At 37.6% G+C, this 22043-nt stretch overlaps 3 protein-coding genes across 3 annotated transcripts; 2 read left to right on the top strand and 1 right to left on the bottom strand.

The window, feature by feature from the left end:
* The first annotated feature begins 9422 nt into the window (after positions 1-9422).
* LOC138330611 (uncharacterized) lies at positions 9423-10600 on the top strand. Its single transcript, XM_069278170.1, has one exon. The coding sequence runs from the start codon at positions 9425-9427 to the stop codon at positions 10598-10600; it is 1176 nt and encodes a 391-aa protein (XP_069134271.1). The 5' UTR covers positions 9423-9424.
* Positions 10601-12016: 1416 nt separating this feature from the next.
* On the top strand, positions 12017-13331 carry LOC138330610 (uncharacterized). The gene is made up of 2 exons (XM_069278169.1): positions 12017-12148; positions 12446-13331. The coding sequence occupies exons 1-2, from the start codon at positions 12017-12019 to the stop codon at positions 13313-13315; spliced, it is 1002 nt and encodes a 333-aa protein (XP_069134270.1). The 3' UTR covers positions 13316-13331.
* Positions 13332-16807: 3476 nt separating this feature from the next.
* On the bottom strand, positions 16808-20323 carry LOC138331724 (collagen alpha-1(VIII) chain-like). Its single transcript, XM_069279476.1, has 2 exons — positions 19983-20323; positions 16808-17574 (listed from the first exon to the last, which is right to left on the bottom strand). The coding sequence occupies exons 1-2, from the start codon at positions 20257-20259 to the stop codon at positions 17183-17185; spliced, it is 669 nt and encodes a 222-aa protein (XP_069135577.1). The 5' UTR covers positions 20260-20323; the 3' UTR covers positions 16808-17182.
* Positions 20324-22043: the final 1720 nt, after the last annotated feature.

Below are 22043 nucleotides of genomic sequence, written 5' to 3'. Positions count from 1 at the left end.
CCATATTCGGAGAGCTATATTTCCGCCATTTTCAAATTCATGACTTTGAAATTAAAAGTCTGTACAGAGAATGTGCCAATGTCTATATTTACAAAAATCAACACCCTACAATAAATGATAAAGGTGCTACGAGCTCACAAATTACGGACAAAAATAAGGAAAATGACACAAATTGCCATATTTGGAGAGCTATATTTCCGCCATTTTTCTATATAACCCTTTAAATTCATAAGTTTTGAAGACAAAAGTTCATACAACACAGCGTATGAAAAATCAACACCGTACATACAGGTATTAAGGCGCTGAAACGTCTCGGGCAAGGGCAAATATAAACTAAAATTTCGATTTTTGATGTCCTATATCTCCGCCATTTTGGATCATATGACCTTGAATTTGGTCATTTTATGTGCCTGAGAACATGCTCTTTCATATGCGCCCTTCGAAATCATTTCTATGGTAAAGTTCATTTTTGACCTTTGTTTGACCTCATTTGACCCCCTAGTGAACTCGTGACCTTGACATAATTTCTGATAACATGTAATGAGAAAAAAACGTGAATTATCGTGATCTACATGGAGAATGAAAAATACATGTTGTGTAGCGTACGGTTATGAAATTATGAGCGTTTAAAGTTCGTTCGAAAAAAGCAGTTTTTTACGTCTGTGACCTTGACCTTGAACGTTATCCTCCAAAATCGAGAACATTTTAAGAACTCATGTACGTACATAACGTCTCCAAATTTCAGCGCTCTACACCTCTTATTTATTACGAAGATGTCGTTTAAAGATTTAAAGCTTTTTGAACCCTGTGACCTTGAATGAATGTCAAGGTCAATAAAACAGCATAAGTTCTGTAGACATTCGTCCATGCTATGTCTATACAAAAAATCAAGCATGTGTGTTAAGTATTAAAGGCGCTGAAACCTTTAAATTTTTTGGCGGGAAAACGCCAAAATAGCCTTTTTTCAAAGGCCTATATCTCCGCCATTTTGGATCACATGACCTTAAAACTTGTCATTATATATTTCTGAGGGCATGCCCTTTCATATCCAACTTTCAAAACTTTTCTGTGTTGAATTTCGTTTTTGACCTTTGTTTGACCCCGTAGCGAACTCTTGACCTTGACATAATCTCTGATAACATGGCATGGGAAAAGCACGCGCAATGTCACGATCTATCTGAATAACAAAACGTGAACGATGTACACCGTACGGTAATGAAGTTATGAGCGCTTAAACTTCGTTCCAAAAAAATTGTTTTTTTACGTCTGTGACCTTGACCTTGAACCTTATCGTACAAACTCGAACTTACGTTTCAAGCACTCATGTACATACATAACGTGTCCAAATTTGAGCATCGTACCTTATTCCGTTCGTGAGATATCCTGCTAACAAGATTTGTGGAAATAAGAAAAAAAAAAGAAAAATAATAAGAAAAAACATAACAATAACAATAGGGATTTCCATCCTCAATGGAAATCCCTAATAATAAAAAGAAAAAACAGAACAAAAACAATAGGGATTTCCATCCTGAATGGAAATCCCTAATAAAATAAAACAGAACAATAACAATAGGGATTTCCATCCGTAAATGGAAATCCCTAATAATAATAAGAAAAAACAGAACAATAACAAAAGGGATTTCCATCCGTAAATAGAAATCCCTAATAAAAAGCACATATAAATAGTAATGTACCTAGACTGCAAAATGTGACCAAAAATCGGAGCGTGGACTGATATGCAACCCCACCGTTACGTCATATCACCAGCCAGGGCCATGCAAGGACGGCCTCCCATGTACATTGTATCTAAAAGATTCTCTGTCGTAGTACAAATTGGTTCGTGGGCAAAATGTAATGTTAAATGTAACAATTCCTTTAAATCTTCTTAAATTCTGTCCGTTTAATATTTCTTACTACCTAGTCAGTAGATATTAGACTTCGTATTATTTCATTTTCAAACATGATAAAATTGAGAATAGCATTAATATTTCAACAGTGGCATATAAAGATTGGCTAGAACTATCATGTACAACATGTAAGAGTCATCTGTATACTGTCCTAAACGAAAAGTTTTACCCAACATTCTCAGTGGTTTAACGTCTGTGTTTGCTTTAAGAGATATGGAAAGAGTGGGTCGCCTTGACGACAACCACGACGAACACTGAAAAATTCTGACATACATGTATAAAACTTTAAACCATGTTTTTATTGAATACCTAAAATAAAAATTTTCCATGACTTTATCTAGGAAATGCCACTGTATGGAGTCAAAAGCTTTCGGAATTAATTGGAAATCTGGCAATGATTTTATCTCTCCGTTCTCTTAACCGTGGATACTCTGGAGGGGAATGGCTCCGATATATCATCGATACATAGTTATTAAATGTTTTTAGACTTGCTCTGTGTTTACATTTCCTAGCATAGGTCACTGTATTCAATATCATTTACATTGAGGTTGCATTTCATAGAGGGAGATTTTCCCCTCAAGTTGAACTTCCCCCTATCAATTTTTCGTTTGTATGCAATAGAAACGTTACTCTATGTCGATATCATTTCTTTCAACTGTTCTACATCCACCGTTGTTTCACCAGTTCGTGAATAGTTTCTAGGAGATCAAGCTTTGGCAGCCGTTCTCCAATAAATGTATCCATTTTGCTAATTTTCTCGCTTAAATATGAATGTATTTTGTCATCGTTTAAAAAGCTACTGCAGGTATTAGAGATGGTGCCGCTGATTGCGTTGGGATTGGGAAGGATAATGGGCGAGGTGCCGTTATCACAGATCCTGGCCATGGCGGCCCACAAGCCTGCACTTACATTTATGTATCTGTATATTTGATACGCAAAATGCGCATTGTAGAACCCCAAGGAGGGAATTGTGAGCGTCTGACATTTATTAATACGTTTGTATGTTAGTTAATGAATCAGTAAAAATAGTGTTCGCGGGTGTACTACTGTTCGTATGGTTAGTGGTACTCGCGTTTTGCTAGGTGACGAGGTTTTACTTCGTTTTCTCCTTCTTCCTGCCATCCTTTCTATAATTCAACACATTCCGTGTGGGGATATATTACTTATGTCCGTTTGTAGCGCTTTGTTTGTTTGTTTGATTGATTTTTTAACGTCCTATTAACAGCTATGGTCATGTCAGGACGGCATCCCATGTATGTAATGTGCTGCGTGTGTGAAGTGCGAGATGTGTGTTTTGGGAGACTGCGGTATATTCCTGTTGTGTCTTCTTGTATAGTGGAAAACTTGCCTTTTTTATAGTGCTATGTCACTGACGCATACCACCGAAGACACCAAGCAAATGCACCTCCCCACCCAGTCACATTATACGGACAATGGGCCATCCAGTCGTCCCACTCCCATAATGTTGAGCGCAAAGCAGGAACTACCACTTTTATAGACTTGGGTGTGTCTCAGCCAGGGGGTGTCAAGGGAGCCATTAGGAAGAGTAAAGTCAGTTAGGAAGGAGATGGGAGAGGGCAATTCTAAGTTGCATAACTTGTGCCTAATTCCTTTTGACTTTGTTCAAATAAAATATGTTTAAACTGAAAAGAGAAAAGATAATATCCTTAATTTAGTCGCCTTTTACGATCATGCAATAGGGGAAGCAGTACAATTCTAACGCCCTACCTGCAGAGACCACCTCACAGGGCAAACAACTAAGGCAACCACAAGGACAAATGCAGATAAATATAGTAAAAGATTAAAAAGCTATCGGATTCATCGGATCATATACTCCGGATAGGTTGCCTGGGATATTAATACAATATCATATATATCACCATGACCAAATGGACATATTTTTTTTGGCTTGACAGTTTTTACTAAACAATATGTCATGGGTTCGATTTTGTTAAGAATAATTACAAATATCAGTCATTCGTGAATATTATTGCACAACCTAAATCAGCCATCCGATATGTCTGCGTTTTATCGCTACACTTTAACAACACAAATCGGTCTTCTATTGCTGCTTGGTCCGCCATTTTCAAGTATTGCTGTAAAGAATAGAGTAAACTTTTGAATGTGACATTTTCTTGATATCAACTGTAGTAACATCATTGGTTTGCGATGCAAACTTAAAAGCATTTTATAACGCGTACGGTTATATCCCGTAAAATTTCCATCTGTCGAACAGTTGTACCCTGTCACCAGTACACAATCGGGGACATTTTCAGAGCTCTACTAAGTCAACATTACACTTAATCAATATTGAGAAGTATAATGCTCACATTAGCGAAGTAATAACGCTCTATCCTTTAAAAGGGGTTCTAAAAGTATTTATTGTAATCCTGAGAATTTCTTTAATTCAGCTTTGGTTTCTTCAAGTTGTTGGCAATTTTATTAGATCGAACGCATGTAAGTGGTTACTTTACACAATATGTCATAGTAACCATCAGTACTTTCTACTACATTTCAAATATGAATATGTGAATGTGAACACGCGGGGTATGTTGTTTGGCACACTTCAGAGAGATAGTATTATTTAATGAAAAAGTACAAGAGTTTCAGCATTACAAGGGGATACCAAAATAATACCGTAGCCTCCAAAAAAATTAGGCAGCCTCCCAAAACATTTAGCACATCACACACACAACATGTTGCATACGTGACCCTGGCTGTTTGACTTTAACCAAAATAACCATACATACAAATTTCTGTCCTTAACTGTTGTAACTGACATATATCTCTCGTACCTCGGACAAGGAAATCTCACATGATACCCGGTGTTAGATTATTCTATCTCGTCCGAACTCTCTGGTACATTTACGTGATTTTTGGCGGATTTTTTTCGCAATTCATGTAACAGTCCGCGCATGTGACATGATACTCTCGAATCGTTGACGTCACACGCGTCAGATAATCAATATCATTAGAAATATGTGCATTAAGTCATTTACCATGCATTGTCTGGTTGTTGTTTTTAATTATTAAAACAGTATGTACAGATTGATCATCGTTCTTCTTTGATATAACCGAACTATATTTTACGCGGAATGACTGAAATCGAAGCGCAGATTAAATTGTTAATCGGCTTTGAACCAGGAGGCCCAATACGGGATAATTTTACACTCTCAACGCATATATAGATGGGTATTGTTATATCTTAGAGGCACGAGAAAAAATATATTACCTTGAAGTGATCGAGATCGGGTTATTTCAGTCTCCGGATAAGATTTTGTAACATCCCAACCTCGGCTAACGCCTGGTTGGGATTACAAAATCTTAGCCCGAGACTGAGATAACCCGATCTCTATCATTTACAGGTAACAGATTTTATAAATCCATCATAAATACCAAAAACAGCCGTTATTATAATGGCTGATGATTCAAGGATCATCTTTCGCAAATTCAGAGGATTGTCTTCAATATGTAGGTGGATGTGATACTTTGGTATACATGTCTGTTTGTATTGTGCCACAGAGTATTATTGTTACATTTGTTGTATGATAGGAATATCTCGCAAAAGACACTAAACAGCACACCCCAACATAATTAAATTAAAAAAAAAATAAAGCAAAACGACCTGAGATGAGAGGCAGGTTCAGGTTACTTTTGACATGTAAATAACTAAGGCCCATTACCTTTCCGAAACAAAGATAAACGTTTCTTAAAAACAATAATAACGTTAGAAAGTAAATATCGGTAACTAAGATGAGGTTAAAAAAACAAGAGGCCCATGGGCCTTAACGGTCACCTGAGTTCGGATACCGAATGAAGCAATGATATGTAAACACTATATATTGGCCCACCATGCCCTTGAAGTCAGTCAGTGATTTTAAAAATTTAATCTAGGAAAATTATTTGGTTCCATCAAATTTGTGAATTCAGAAGATTGTTGAAATTTTTGCCATTTTGTCCCCCTTATGGCCCCGCCCCTCTGGCCCCTAAAGGGCAGCTGGGACTAATATTGATATGATGTTAAAATGCTATCTCAGGCTAATAATTCTAACCCAGTTTGACTAATTTCCTATGAAAACTAAACAAATAAAGTTCATAAATGTGTTTTTCCTATATAAACTATAGTAAACTTGACCCCTCCCCAGGGAGAAACCTGAGACCCCAGGGTCATATAATTCACAATTTTTGAAAAAGGACCTTTCCATCTGTGAAGAGTATTTGATTCTACCAGTTCCAGTTCAGAAGAAGAATTTTTAAAGTTTTAGCCTATATGACCCCGCCCCTAAGGCCCCTGAGGGTCAGTCATGGAAAAATTGTAAATAGGGTTCAATGGCCATTTCATAGGGATAATTCTGATAACATTCGACTAATTTCCTATTACAAATGACCAAATAATGCTTAAAAATGTGAACTATAACAAAACTTAACCCCTTCCCCAGGGGGAAACCTGAGACCCAAGGACCATATATTCACAATTCTTGTAAAGAGCCTTCAAACCTTTCAATCTATGAAGAGTATCTATTTCCATCAAATCTGTAAATTTAGAAGACGATTTTGAAATTTTAGCCATTTTGACCCCGCCCATAAGGCCCCTGGGGGTCAGTCATAGAAAATTTGTTAATAGGATTCAATGGCCATTTCCTAGGTATAATTCTGATGACGTTTGAATAATTTCCTATTACAAATGACCAAATGATGCTCAAAAATGTGTTTTCCTATATAAACTATAGTAAACTTAACCCCCACCCTAGGGGAAAACCCGAGACCCCATGGTCATATAATTTACAATTTTTCAGAGGGCTTTGAGACCTTTCTATCTATGAATTTAATTCTACCATATAATAAATTATGTGAATTCAGAAGAAGATTTTTGAAATTTTAGTCAATTTTCCCCTTTGGCCCCTCCCACAGCCCCCTGGGGGGTGGGGGGTCATGTTATTCACACTTTTAATTGGCCTTATGCCTTAGAAGGATTGTGCAAAATGTCATTGAAGTTGCTCCAGTAGTTTTTGGAGAAGAAGTCGAAAATGTAAAAAGTTGATCGTCGCACGACGGACAAAAGGCGATTAAAATAGGTCACCATGAGACTTCGTCTCACACACGGTAATTTTGGCGACAGCAAGAAACATAAGACGACCCGCGTTGAGTAAATACAAATTTAATTCATTTAAATTAATCAACTTTATTTAATTGTTCAGAAGGTGATGATAAGAGTAGAATTAACGATAAGCTAATGCCTGTTTTGCGACACTACAGAATTATTAATCTCGTTTTACATTTTCATTAAAAACCAACAAAACAACAATGGAATTATGATTTTCTCGTATGGAAGAAACTTAGTGAAATCTAACTAGAATAATGTGATTCAAAGAATTGAAAAGCAAGTTTCTTTGATTTACTGCAAATGGGTGTTGTACTTAACATCCGAAAATGGAGAGGACAGAGTATGGCATTTTCCTGAAAAGACAAATTATTTGGTTATCACAAGGGAATAATTTGGAAGTTTGATGGACAATAATGGGGCTTTCTAAGAACACATGCAATATATGGTTACCAGGGGAGTAGTGTTAACAAATTAATACAAAGATGGGATGAGAGAACGTGGAAATGAAATCCGTCATATTGATCGAAACATTGAAGGCAGCAGCAAGTGTGAAAACCATAAAATCTCAAAGACATTTATATAAAACATGTGTTGGTATGGAGCTGAGTAAAACAATTGCCACACATTGCTCATGGGAAGCATACAGGTTCGGGTTTTGTTAGTTTAACGTCCTATTAACATCCAGGGCCATGTAAGGACGTACCAGGTTTGGTGGTGGAGGAAAGCGGAGTACAAAACCACAGCCCAGCGGTCAGTACCTGGCAACTGTCCCACATGGAATTCGAACTAGAGACCCAGAGGAGGAGGGCTTGTGGAAATACGTTGAGACATTTTAACCACTCGGCCACCGCTGCCCCAAGGAAGCACACAATTCCATTCAAAGGTAGATCGCGAGATACATACATTGTAAATAAATGTACATGACATTATTGAGCATGAATTTGAAACACGTAAAAAGCATTTATGCAACTTGAGTGACACATGGTTATCAAGCTATGATCACCCATTTTGATCCCACATGTTTACCACGAAGATATAAGTGACATGCACTTGGGCCTTCCATAACAATTAGTACAATCGGTTTTTTGGCTGATAATACTGTAATACATGTACGCTGACTTGTTGGACCAACATGAATACAATACAGATCCTTATAACCACTCCGTTCAATTAGCCCGACAGCAGGTACAATTCTAACGCGCTACTATATCACGTTTAACTATGGTGAGTCTTGGCCAGGGAATAACCTTTTTTTACAAATGTAATTCATTAACAATATCAACCAGATTAGTAAACAATATAGAAGAAACAGAGAAAACTCTTTATTTTTAATGAAAACTTTGTATTACATACCTAAGCGAAAGGTTATACGGTAAAGTGTACATCAACTCCTCAAGAATTGATCCTAACACAGATGTAAACCAGTATTTTGAAGAACGTATTTCCTTTATGTATCATATACTGACTAGTCTATCAGTTGTAAGTAATCCGTACAACGCCACATATAGATAAGTATCTAACATCAAGACTGTCAAGGCCAATGGTCGCCAATTAATCATTCAGTTGTAAAGTTCAATACAGCTCCACCATGTCTTACAACTAGACATTAGTGTTATGACACCGGAAGTCAAGTTTTAACAAGGACGGAAGTTGACTCAAAGCTTAACGGAAGTGCCGAGGTGGACATATCGGGATATAAATACGATATGTCCAAAAGGCTTATCGATAATGTGAAGCAGAAAACCGGAAATGAAATAAATATAATGGATTCACCAGCCAACACGCACTAGACACTAACACCATTAAATTCAACACTACACTGGATACATGTACTTGCTAGATTTAAAAAACAGCAGCAAAAATTACTAATTGTCGGTGTTCGACTGATATTTTAAGAGAATGATGGCGATGCAAATGGCAGGTAAACGAAAAAAAAACCAAGTATTATAATAAACAAGGAAACAACTTGGCTAAATCTCATTCTTTCCGTATTGCGCTCTTCCGCTCTTCCGCTTCCGGAATAAGGAGCATTCCTGTATCCAAGCCAACGTAACCTCGTTTTAGAGACAAAAATATGCAAATGAGATGGGTCTATATCTGGTCAGACACGCACAAGATCGCCATCTTCCTTTTTGAGCTCGAAAGCGTACACCTCGTAAAGGTAAGTCCTGAGACATTTGTCGGCACGCACACTTCTTTATGAGTTTTCTCAATTGAAATTTCGGGTCTTATCTACACAATTCGGTGTTTATTTCGTTATGACATTCGGTTTTTGTGTTTATTTTCAGACTTTTCTTGGCCTCACGCGAGGTCACGTGTTGGACAATATGTCGGACTCGGGTGATGATGTGTCCATCGGACTTGGTTCCGAGGAAGAATTAGAAATGTTACAAGAGAGTCCCTTAGTTCTAAAATGAAAGTTACAGCCGAAATACACGAGTCCCGGGCACCGGGTTCTTCTTTTAAACCACCAGCCTCGAATACTCGGCAACAGTCTCAAAAGAAAGATAGTAAAAAGGCTGACAAATCGAAAGTGAAACCGTCGCAGACGGAAAATACCGAACACTCAAGTAGAAAGAGAAAACGCAACACAGATGATGGAAAGCTTGATAATGTGTTGTCGGCAATTCAAAACCTTACTAAGGTCATTTCCGATGGAAAGACAGATGAGAACGTGAATTCTAGTAAAAAATCGAGAAAGTCGGTTAATCTCGAGGCGAACGTGAATTCGCGAGAGGACAATCAAAATGGAGGACAGAGTGGTGTGTTTGGTAGAGAGGCGGACGATTTCTCTCTTTTTGATGACGAGTCGGAAGTTCAGGCGGTCTCTGACAATGATGAAATGGAAGAGGAGATCTTCCAATTATCCGACATTTACGATAAAGCGAAATTCGGGCCGGCCATTTCGGGAAAATTGGCTAACAATGTTTCTCACGCGGTGAGGACCAGAGCTGATGTTACTGCTCTAAATGAAACATACCGGGTACCGGAGAATGTTGATGCGATCTTGCCGCCTCACACGAATCACGCGGTGTGGAATTTTATTGGGCCGGCTGCCCAGACATCGGACAGAACCTTACAAGACTTTCAACGTCTTTTGGCACACAGTATGGTGCCGTTCTTACAGTTAATTTCAAAGTTTCCGAAAATCAAAGTCCCCGATACGGACGATAGACAAATGATCAAGAAGTTGCTCCAAGATGGCATGAGCTTGTTGTGTAATGTTCATTATGACATTTCAGTGAAGCGTAGATTCTTTATGAGGCCGTCGCTGCCTTATAGACACTTAGTCCCACTGTGTAATGCCGATACACCTATCACATCAGAATTGTTCGGTGAGGGAGTAGAAAAGAGAATTAAAGAGTTGGATGACTTGAACAGATGTACACAGAGAAGGGGTAATCGATACCCTAGTTATCGTGGTGGTCGGTCGTATGTCACAAAAAACTGGCAGGCTCCGTGGGGGCGAGGCAGAGGGTTCCAGAGGGGACGATTCGGGAACCGACGGGGACGAAGGCATGCACAGTTCCACCAGAACTCCCCAGACAGTCAGAATTACACACAGTCACAGAACAAGAGCAACCAGTAGAGGTAAGTGTGCCTTCTGGTAGGATTACCAATCACATTGATGAATGGCGGTGTATTACATCCGATACTTGGATTTTGAACGCAGTTCAGGGTTATGAGATAGAATTGATTGATAAACAGTGGCCTTGTCAATATAGTGTGCCAGCACCGATATCTTTCTCAGAAGATGAAATGTCATTGGTTGATAAGGAAGTATCAGAACTTTTGTCTAAACAGGCGATTTTTCCTTGTTATCATGAGCCTGGTGAATTTCTGTCAAATATTTTTTTAGTTAAGAAGAAAAATGGAAAGTATCGTCCAGTCATAAACTTAAGAGATCTGAATGATGAATGGGTTGCTTATGAGCACTTCAAACAAGAAACTTTGGATGTTATTCTACTGTCAGTACAAAGAGACGATTTCTTTACATCTGTTGATTTAAAAGATGCGTATTTTAGCATACCGATTAGTCCAGATTTTTGGAAATTGCTCAGATTTGAATGGAGAGAGACACTCTATGAATTCGGAGTTTTACCCTTTGGGTTAGCCTGCTCACCGAGAGTTTTTACTAAGATTTTGAAACCAATTTATGGGTACCTGCGAAGCAGGGGCATTTCGACATTTTATTATATTGATGATTCTTTGAGAAGAGCTTCTGAGAAAGATAGGTGTCACCAGGACACTACTGCGTTGACCGATATTCTGGCGAGATTAGGTTTTCAGGTCAATCATGAGAAATCGGTTACTGACCCCAGACAGGTTATTACACATTTGGGCTATATTATAGATTCCATTCAGTTCAAGGTATTTTTACCTGATGAGAAAGTCCAAAAGATCTTGTTGAAATGTTCAGAGATCCTGTCAGAACCCTGCGTTCAAATACGAAAATTGGCTTCTTTCATTGGATGTTGTACAGCGTCATTCAGGGCAGTGTTACTTGGCCCATTGTATTATCGATCATTAGAAGCAGATAAAGTGAGAGGTCTATCAGAAAACAGTGATGACTATGAAGGCCTTGTCGTTCTTTCATCAGAAAGCATTACAGAGATTCATTGGTGGAATGAGAATCTTATCAGTTCAAATGGGAAATCTATTCGTCCTGATAAACCAGATTGTTTGTTGACAACTGATTCATCCCTAGAAGGATGGGGTGCGGTGTTTGATGATCAGAAAGTTAATGGACTTTGGTCTATACAAGAAGCACAATGTCATATAAATTTTTTGGAGTTAAAAGCTATCCAATTATCACTTCATGCTTTCTGTAAAAAGCGATCGGCCATTCATATCCTTATTCAATGTGATAATACCACAGCAGTCTCCTACATCAATAATATGGGTGGTACCGTATGTGATCTTTATTATCTAGCCAAAGATATTTGGTTATGGTGCTACGATAGACAGATTTTTCTAACTGCCAAGTATCTACCAGGTTGTGAAAATGTCGAGGCAGATTCTTTGTCGAGACAATTTTCGATTCAAACAGAATGGAGTCTCGATGTTCAAATTTTCGAGAGAATTTGCAGACATTTCTTTCGACCAGATGTTGATCTGTTCGCATCCAGATTTAATTGTAAGTTATCTAGATATGTTTCGTGGGGCCCAGACCCTGGGTCCGAGAATTATGATGCGTTCACAGTATGTTGGTCAGATTATGAACCATATCTTTTTCCTCCATTCTGCTTGATTGGGAGGGTTTTGAGAAAGGTGATTGATGATCGGATATCTAGAGCTATTATTGTTGTACCAAACTGGACTTGTCAGGCGTGGTTTCCCACTTTACTTGATTTATTGACACGCCAGCTAGACTTCCTCATTGGCAAGATTTGATAACTTTACCTCACGATGGTTCTTGTCATCGTCTGTTTAGGACACTGAACCTGACCGCTTGTGTCGTCTACGGACAGCGTTCACAGACCAGGGCTTTTCAGGCCGGGCTACCGATGAAGCTGTAATTTGTGACTATCTTGTGTCTTTGGGCAGGTCTTATAGCGTGGCGAACACGCACCGATCTATGCTTTCACAAACTCTCGAGTTATTAAATTGTAATGTGTGTTTGAACAGTAAACGAATCTCCCGTGTTATAAAGGGGTTATTTAACGAGAACCCACCGATGCCTCGGTATGTGGAAACATGGGATGTTTCAAAGGTGCTGATTTATCTGAAGAACCTACCGTGTATAGAAACTTTATCTTTGAGGGATTTATCGTTGAAATTGGTATGTTTAATTGCGTTGACGACGGCGCAACGGTGTCAGACATTAGCAGCATTAGATGTGGACAGCATGTCTTGGTCGGGCGATACGTGTACTTTTTATGTTAAAGCTCTTCTTAAAACCTCTAAACCGGGGAAGTCGTCGACAGTGGTGAAGTTATATCGTTATGAGAAAGACGTTACGTTGGACGTTTTGACAGTGTTAAAACAATATTTGTCGGTTACACGTAAGAGGAGGAAAAGTAGGAAACTGTTCATTTCTTATAAAACTTTCGATGAAGTGTCACCATCTACGATTTCACGTTGGGTGAAGGAGGTTCTTTCGGCAGCAGGCATAGATCCTATTTTTAAAGCACATTCTACTAGAGGAGCAGCCTCCTCTCAGGCTTTTCGGGCAGGTGTTCCGTTACGTGACATTCTGAAGACTGCCAATTGGGCCTCGGCGCGTACATTCGCGACATTTTATCAGCGGGATGTTAGTGATGGTAGTGTCTTTGCAAATTCAGTTTTGCAGACAGCAGCATAATTTGTTGTATCATGATGTATAGTTTTGAAATGTGTTTTTCATTACACTTATGAACTTATTTTCTTGTTGTGTTATCTTTTATCACTGTTTCCATCCTCTGAAGATGCTCCTTATTCCGGAAGCGGAAGAGCGCAATACGGAAAGAATCTCCCCCCTCATCCGAGCTTTAGTGACGGATGAGGGTGATTCTTCTGTATCAGCCTGAGGCTGAGGGAATAAGGTTTCTTTGCCCTCCCTTGGGCCCTGCCCTTGATGTAAACAGTGTTTTTACTTTGAAGTATGGCGATCTTGTGCGTGTCTGACCAGATATAGACCCATCTCATTTGCATATTTTTGTCTCTAAAACGAGGTTACGTTGGCTTGGATACAGGAATGCTCCTTATTCCCTCAGCCTCAGGCTGATACAGAAGAATCACCCTCATCCGTCACTAAAGCTCGGATGAGGGGGAGATCTCATTCTTTCAAAGACATATCGCTTACTTTTTACATATTTCAATTATAGGCACGGACATAAAATCAGAATACCACTAGTTGGTTATCTGGGTTGTAGCGTAATTACAAAAGAAAGGGTCATTGCCATTAATGGGTGAAGCACAGTCCATTTACAGCAAGAAAGAAGGCGTGTCAGTTTGGAACCTCAGGCGCTGGTAGCCACGACCGGTAAGTTTTATTTTCCTTAGGATTACGGGTGCTTTTATATTTATCAGCCACCCAGATTGCATTTATATCTCCAGTAAATGTTATCTAATTATAACAATCCTTTAATTGTAATATTTACATTTTTTTTTCTGTTTCAAAGTAAATCATAATTTAGATTTTAATTTCCCGTTTCAACCATTTAACCTGAACAGCCAAGGTCAATGTGATGAAAAACAGTCCCAACATATTTAAAAAGAAAATAAAAGCGCATGGTTTTTAAATAGCTTTTTAGATTCCCATTGATAATCCAGACGTTTAAAAGATTTTTTTAAACTATTTCCATTACTAAACTTGTTCATTCAACTACAATGTCAATTTTCCCGCGCGAACTAACTTGGTGTCAGTAAACTGGAGTCCCACTCGTGTATATAGATATTACTATACCAAGTCTTGGCTGCATTTATTGGCTCATAATTCAGACCACGATTATCATTTTGAGTAATGGGATTATATATGACAAAATACATTTGTAGACACAAATATATATGTGGTTATGATATAACACGATAGCAAGGTTCTCTCTTTAAGGGGTTATACAGAAAGGTCAATTTTCTGTTGTGTCCAATTTTGACGAAGCCAAGTCACATTTTGTAATTATTTTTTTCTTAATTTGATAAATTGATACATTGGTATGTTAAAGGCCCGTTACCTTTCCGAAATGGCTTTTAATTTTTAAGATGGAGATGCAAAACTAGACCAATAATTTTATAAATCGCAAAAGTTATTAATTTACCGTTACTAACACACGTACCATCACCTTCTGAATACTGTTTTGGTTTGGTTTGTATATATTTACGTCCTATTAACAGCCAGGGTCATGTAAGGACGTGCCAGGTTTGTTTGTGGAGGAAAGCCGGAGTACCCGGAGAAAAACCACCGGCCCGCGGTCAGTACCTGGCAACTGTCCCACATGGAATTCGAACTCGAGACCCAGAGGAGGAGGGCTTGTGTTCCACATGGGATTCGAACCCGCATCCCAGAGGTGGAGGGCTTGTGGTAATGCTGTATGTCGGAACATCTTAACCACTCGGCCACCGCGGCCCCTTTCTGAATACACTGTGAAAGGGGCCGAGTGGTTAAGAATACACTGTAATTTAATTAGAATAAATAAATTATTAATTCTCATAAATAGGGTCGTTTTATGTTTCTGCCGTCGTCCTAAATACCGCGCGGTAGTTGACTATCACTGCGCCAGACGGCAGAACAAAGAACCTAGTCTCCACTGTTCTCGTTTATTACACAGAAAATCTTGCAGATGTTTGGTGCTTTTACTTAGCTTAAACCATCGATACATATTTTCTTTTGTTATTAATGTCTTCAAGAAACCTTCAAAATTTTGCTCATGAAAGGTAGTGGACCTTTAAAATAATTCTTTTTTGTGGGCAAGAGTTGCGTCCCCTCTCTTATTTATTCATTCATGATATTTCTGAAATATTCATAATATTTACTTCCTCTAATGAACTTTCGTTGTAGAAAGCTTTTTTGGTGCACACAAACTGGAAGCAGGTGAATCATATTTGGTAATTATTGACATGACCTAAAATAGCACTCAGAATTTCGCCATCTTTAAGATATAACGAAAATCGTATTTGTCATATTTTCCAACAAAATTGGGACCATAATATGTATTTCTATTCATGAGAAAATAATACAGTTTGACGATATAAAACAAAATTCTGATACCGTTTTGGATAAAAAAAGGAGCCCTGTCTTACACCTCCACTGGGCAACTTTAATTTTGCCTAGCACAGGCCCCTATATAGGCTTTTCAATTTCTAAACGTTTTTCAAGGATTGCTACATGACATTTAGTTTTAATTATATTGATTCGTGGGCAACGTCTATGTACAATATGGTTTGGGCTCTTTTTGGCCCCCAAATTCGTTAAGTTTTAAAAAATGTGTATTAGTATTTATATAATTGAATTCGAAATATTAAGTAAATTCCTAATTCAATCGTTATACTAGTTGTCTAATTGTGCAGCTTCAGTTGCCATGGAAACTTGAAAAATGCGTAAATTATGAAAATGTGGACATTTTGCAATTTTGGGCATTATTCGCTAGGAATTGTTTTAAAAACCATTGGGTGCATCCTTGAAACTGTATATTTCTCCTAAAGACATTTTGTAAGTGCATACATATTCTCAGTAAATATTAAGTTTGTTCATGGATGCGTTGTATAGTTTCACAGACAAAAAACTTAGCAAAAAATGCCCGAAATTGTCAAAATTTCCACATTTTCATATTTTATGCATATTTGGATGTTTACCATGGCAACTAAAGCTGCAAAAAAATATAGAAAGTCATTATAGTTGAATGAGGGATGTACTAGATATTTGAAAAACAACAAAATATGATGGATTTGAGACACAAACCATTCTTTCCATTGTTCGTGAAAGAGGTCTTTTTATTTTATGTAAAACAATACCAAGCGAACCACATCTATCTTTCTTTTCTAAAATCTGTAACACGCCTTAAATATCGTAAATAAAGAAAATGATTCACAAGCAGAAAATCAGCAATCTCAAGTTAACATTCATGTCATTCAACTCCCAACCTATCTCGTATGTTGTAACGGGTTGTAACATATCTCTGTCGTCTAACATGCAATTATGTTCTAGTATATATAGCAGGTGCAAGGACCATTTGCTTGACCCGATTCGACTTTATAAAAGCATACCCACCGTGTCCTTCTTGACTTTGTTTGATACGATATTTGTAATATGTGTATAACGAACGACTAATACTCATAACGAAGTAATTATCATGTCTGAAACATAAACAAAAACAATATATCATGCAATTTGTAAGCTTTATTTAGAAAGAGAAATACAAGGACACATGGAACAAGAGATAGACATCACTGCTTAGGAGATTATCTAAACGTTCCGATGATACGATGTTAAGTTTATGCAGCAACTACATTTATATATATTGAATATATATATTATGTTTTTATCAATTTAGAATTTCATATTAGCACAAATCAAATGTTTCTGTTCATTTGAAAATGTTTTTGTTTTCGCGTTTAAATGGTTAAACTATCAATTTAAAAATGGTATAATGAAAGCATTTAGGAGAAAAGAACTTGGATAATGCACATAGAAGTGCTAGGGTAATGTTTGTCAATTGGTCAGGAGACTGGTACAATTGTTGACCGTTTTGTTGCTTTAAATTTTGTACCCATTAAAGGTAGTGTGGACGCCTCCAAACAGATAGCAGGAACTTGAACCTGTTATGGCAACATGTACGACATCTCCTTTGGTAAGCTTAATCACAGCAGAGTTTCCAAACGTCAGCAAGCCTTTTTGGGAGTAAGCGTAGGAACTTTCAACGGTCGCGTTGTTATGGACGAGGGTAAGGTAGCATTGTCTTGTGTAGGCGTTTGTGACCCCTTGGTAATTGAAGACATATAACCCGTCAGCTTTCGATGTGAACACTCCTGTGTTTCCATTGTATGCTTCTCCGACATTTGTGTCGACACTGGAGAATTTCAGTCCGCCGTTGATTCGACCGCTGATATGCGTTTCTGATATATGAGCACTGAATGCATACAACCCACCTGAAATATAAGCAACAAAATACGTACACAAAGAAAAAAAACCCAACAATACCAGTAAATGACTTGGCATAAGAATTACAATCAATTGGCATAAGAATTACCCCAAAGGCCCTAACAGTCATCTGACATCCTTTGCAATAGTCATATAGGAAATTAATTAGATATGGTGATAGGGTAGCCACCTTCGATTTGGGATCAACCAGACAGGTAACAGCACTTTGTCAAGATAATATCAGGATCATCTTAGGCATGTTCAGCCAAATTGCACCGGAAGAAGTTCAAAATGTGTTTTCAGGATGGTGGTTGTAGCGGCCATCTTGGAGTTCGGATCGACCATAAGAATAACAACAATTGGTCGGGATCATATCAAGATATTTTCATTCATGTTTCAGCTAAATAGCACCGGTAGAACTTGAGAAGTTCAAAATATATTTTCAAGATGGTGGCTATGGCGGCAATCTTAGATTTCGGATCGGCCTACAAAATAACAACAACACTTGGTCGGGACCATGTCAGGATCATTTTATGCAAGTTTCAGCTAAATCACACCGGTAGAACTTGAGAAGAAAAGTGCAAATGCGTTTTCAAGATGGCTGCTTTGACGGCCATCTTGGATTTCAGATCGACCTGGAAAATAACAACACTATGTTGAGACAATGTCAGAATGATTTCAAAACCTAAAAAAGTTGGAAAGTTTACTGACAGCGGACGACGGATGGCGGAGAAAGCATGATGACTATAGATAATCAGACAATGTGTTCATTGTATGCTCCTCCGATATTTGTGACGACACTAGAAAATTTCAGTCCGCCGTTGGTTCGTCCACTGACAGCCGTATCTGATATATAAGCATTGAAGGCATACATCGCACCTGAAATATAAGTAAATAATAAAACAAAAACAACATAACAATACTACTAAATTACTCATAGAACAAATCCATCGACACGAAAATGTATATATTATGTGTATCAATATTCCTTCACAAAGGCTAGTGAATAGTTTTGTTGATTAGATCAGCTAATTTCACTGTAACGATATATGGCTTAAACATTTGATGTTTAAACATGGATATGTACCTTGATGATTTAACTATCCAAAAGAATATGTCGGTCTATAACAGAGCCGAAATCTAGGGATCATATATCATATATTCCTGATTTTGAATAAAGCGCCTTCAATCACCGCCATGTTCAGTAGCTTCGAGTTTTGCCGGAATCGTACCATGTGACTGACGTGAACACGACCTACGTTTTTCTTCTGGCTTATATGAGCTTATCATGATGGTATGTGTCCACAGACTGAGTATCGTCCTACTCCCTTTATGCTGAACGCTAAACAGGAGTAGAAACTACCACTTTGTATTTATTGTAATTTTTACTATCACAAACTCACAAAAACATACAATTTGTGAATATGGATGCTTACATAGGATGGTTCATATCCATTAAAGCACCAATATACTATTGACATAACGGCAAATGTCGCATGAAATATGATACATTTTGAAAGAACCGCAAAAGTCAATGCCATATTTCAAACTTTGGGGTAATATAAAAAAACCGAGTTGCATCACATGACCGACAAGCTTATCTTTTCACATTTTGAACTTCTTCTAAAGTTCTACCAGTGCGATTTAGCTGAAACTTACATAAAATGATCCTGACATGGTCCCGATTAAGTGTTGTTATTTTTCGGGTCGATCCAAAATCCACGATGGCCGCCATCTTGAAAACACATTTTAAATTTCTTATCAAGTTCTACCAGTGCGATTTAGACTGAAACTTGCATGAAATGATCCTGACATGGTCCCGACAAAGTGTTGTTATTTTTCGGATCGATCCGAAATCCAAGATGGTTGCCACAGCCGCCATCTTGAAAACACATTTTGAACTTCTTCTCAAGTTCTACAAGTGCGATTTAGCTAAAACTTGCATGAAATGATCATGGAATGATCTGGTTGATCCCAAATCGAAGTTGGCTACCATGACACCATATATGATTAATTTGACTATAGCCGAGGTAGTCAGATGACCCTGTCAGATGACCCTCTTGTTATTTCATTATTCAATAACTTTGCGAATACGAACTTTACCAAAGTCGGTACATATCGAACGTTTAAAACTTAGAGAGGCAGAGAAATATATGTAGAACGCTTTAAAATCTTTTTCTGTGCCAAAAGATCAAAGACTGATGTGTCTCGACCAAAGGAAGTGAGGAAGGAAGAAAGAAAAGATAAGATCCTCAATTTAGTCTATGCAATAGGGGCAGCAAGCATAATTTTAATTTGGTTATTTTAAGGAAAGAACTTTATTTTGTAAATATGATTTTTTTCTATTTATACAGACTTTATACCTTTCAAATGTTCATATTCTTTCATCGCATATAAACTAACTAAATCAACATACCTTCATGTGGTTCATCGGTAGTGCTAACATTCGCTTTTCTTTCTAGCTCCGCCATCTTTTCCTCTATTCTGTCCAACTTGTCCTCTAAGCGGTACATGAGACATGCGTACGTGTTTTCCGGATTCTCTGTGCTCTCCTTCATATCTACTGTGACCTCTGGAGAAAGTGCTACCTCTGCCGTTGATAAGGCTAACGTTGTCCCCTCTGAAGTTGCCGCTAGAATAGTCGACAGGAGGAAAGCATAAAACACTGAAAACATCATCTTGACTAGGATCATCAGCTGTCGTGAATATCGAGCGTAGATAACAACCTGCTAGGTTTGTTGACACTTCGCAAATTCTTGTTCTTTTATAGTGCTATATTGATTCCTGTCTTGTAATTCCAATCTGTCGCCAACATTAGGTTTATCAATAACCGTTATGTTACTTCAAAAGCCGTTTTTGAAAACTTATCTTTAAGGTTAATTCATAGTCCTATTATGTAACTTTTAAATAATGCAAAGTAAACTTTTGATATATATTTTGGTATATCAACTGGCTAACGCTAATTTGTAAACCTCATCTTATTTTCACAAATAGCATTTAATTAATAGTTCAAACGTTGGAAATAGATTCGCCTTTTCAACAGGTTGTTTTCTATATCATCGTATCATCAACTTTATCAATTTCTTTTCAAACCTGATCAATACAACAATGTATAAAGTGAACAACTATTTCACCTGCTGTTACCATCATCATAACTATCAAATCTTTGCAGTGTAACATGTCAGTAATTGCACTTTTGTTCTGCGAAAGGTGCGCCAATTATCAAAAATTAAACAAATTGATCTACTCATATGAAGTTTCTAAGAACCATGTCGTATTGTTTGTATTATGATATCTTTGTAATACGTTACTTTAGATTGTTAATGATATAAACGGTAACATCCCCTACAGATTGATTCCGAGAGGATGAAAACATCCCTTGATGTGTTTTAATAAATTGATGTTGACAATTAAAGTCTTTTCCGGGCTATGGCTCAAAAACCGTTCAACGCAGCTCCTTGAAACTTTATGTACGGAACAACCAATTAAATAAAAAAATATCTTCAAAATGGCCCCTGTTTATACAAGATTGAGCCCAGGAAAGAATTTTGACCCGGCCGTGGATTGGCAATCTTTTATTATCCCCCGCCCAACGAAGTTGGCGGGGGATATACAAATGGGTTCCGTCCGTCCGTCCGTCCGTACGAATGGTTTCCGGAGCATAACTCTAAAACCAGTAGAGATATTTCCACGAAACTTCATACACACATTGGTCTTATGGTCTAGTAGTACCTTTTGCTATTTTTAGGTTTTCATTTTTTGCACTTTTTCCGTTACCATGGAAACATTGCTGAAAATATCATGGTAAATGGTAAATGTTACTTTGCAAAACTCCACCCATCTTTGTGTATATAGTCTAATATAAATGTCAAGGCTGTATACCTGATTCAACAATTGCAGCCCCGCTCTACTTGAATTATACTCCATCTTTCTTTAGCTCAACTTCCTTTTTCCTGTTTTTTTTTTCCATACACATAAGTCTCCACAATCAAACTTACTTCAGCTTTGATATCTCCATTGGCGGGGGATCTGAATGACTATGTCCTTGTTGATTAATTATGAATTTTAAAAGTATTTTTTTTCTGACAGGTAATTATTCCTAGATAACCTTGATATGATTTTGGAAATTCAGATTGAGATTTAGGTTCTAAATATTATTTTTATAATAAATAGGTGAAAACATTTGAATTTCAGGATTTGTTAGTACAAAATGCGCCTGATTTCAAAATGGCTACACTGGTTGGACTTTGACCTGAAGGACCCAAACTTTTTTTCTATCGAGACTTTAATTATAGCTATCTAATATTATCGGTTTTATTAATACTTGAACAAACATTAACACTGTGGTTTATATAAAATTATTGAAATGGTTGTTTTCTGTATACACCAGATAAATGCCCTAGTTGTGCTTTTTGTTATTGCGGACCTTCCATTTCCGATTTTTTCCCGTTACCATGGAAACTTGGTAACAAAAATA

This window comes from Argopecten irradians, chromosome 9, assembly GCF_041381155.1.
Source record: "Argopecten irradians isolate NY chromosome 9, Ai_NY, whole genome shotgun sequence".
In the NCBI taxonomy this organism is placed as follows: domain Eukaryota; kingdom Metazoa; phylum Mollusca; class Bivalvia; order Pectinida; family Pectinidae; genus Argopecten; species Argopecten irradians.
The sequence above is the reverse complement of the archived record's forward strand: the minus strand, read 5'-3'. Positions and strand labels throughout refer to the sequence as shown.

Coding starts and splice junctions, on each gene's coding strand:
- LOC138330611 (XM_069278170.1), top strand. CDS start 9,425: ATGAAAGTTACAGCCGAAATACACGAGTCCCGGGCACCGGGTTCTTCT.
- LOC138330610 (XM_069278169.1), top strand. CDS start 12,017: ATGTCGAGGCAGATTCTTTGTCGAGACAATTTTCGATTCAAACAGAAT. Junction 12,149..12,445: donor GTTCGCATCCAGATTTAATT/GTAAGTTATCTA, acceptor TCGTCTGTTTAG/GACACTGAACCTGACCGCTT.
- LOC138331724 (XM_069279476.1), bottom strand. CDS start 20,259: ATGATCCTAGTCAAGATGATGTTTTCAGTGTTTTATGCTTTCCTCCTG. Junction 17,575..19,982: donor TACCGATGAACCACATGAAG/GTATGTTGATTT, acceptor CTTATATTTCAG/GTGGGTTGTATGCATTCAGT.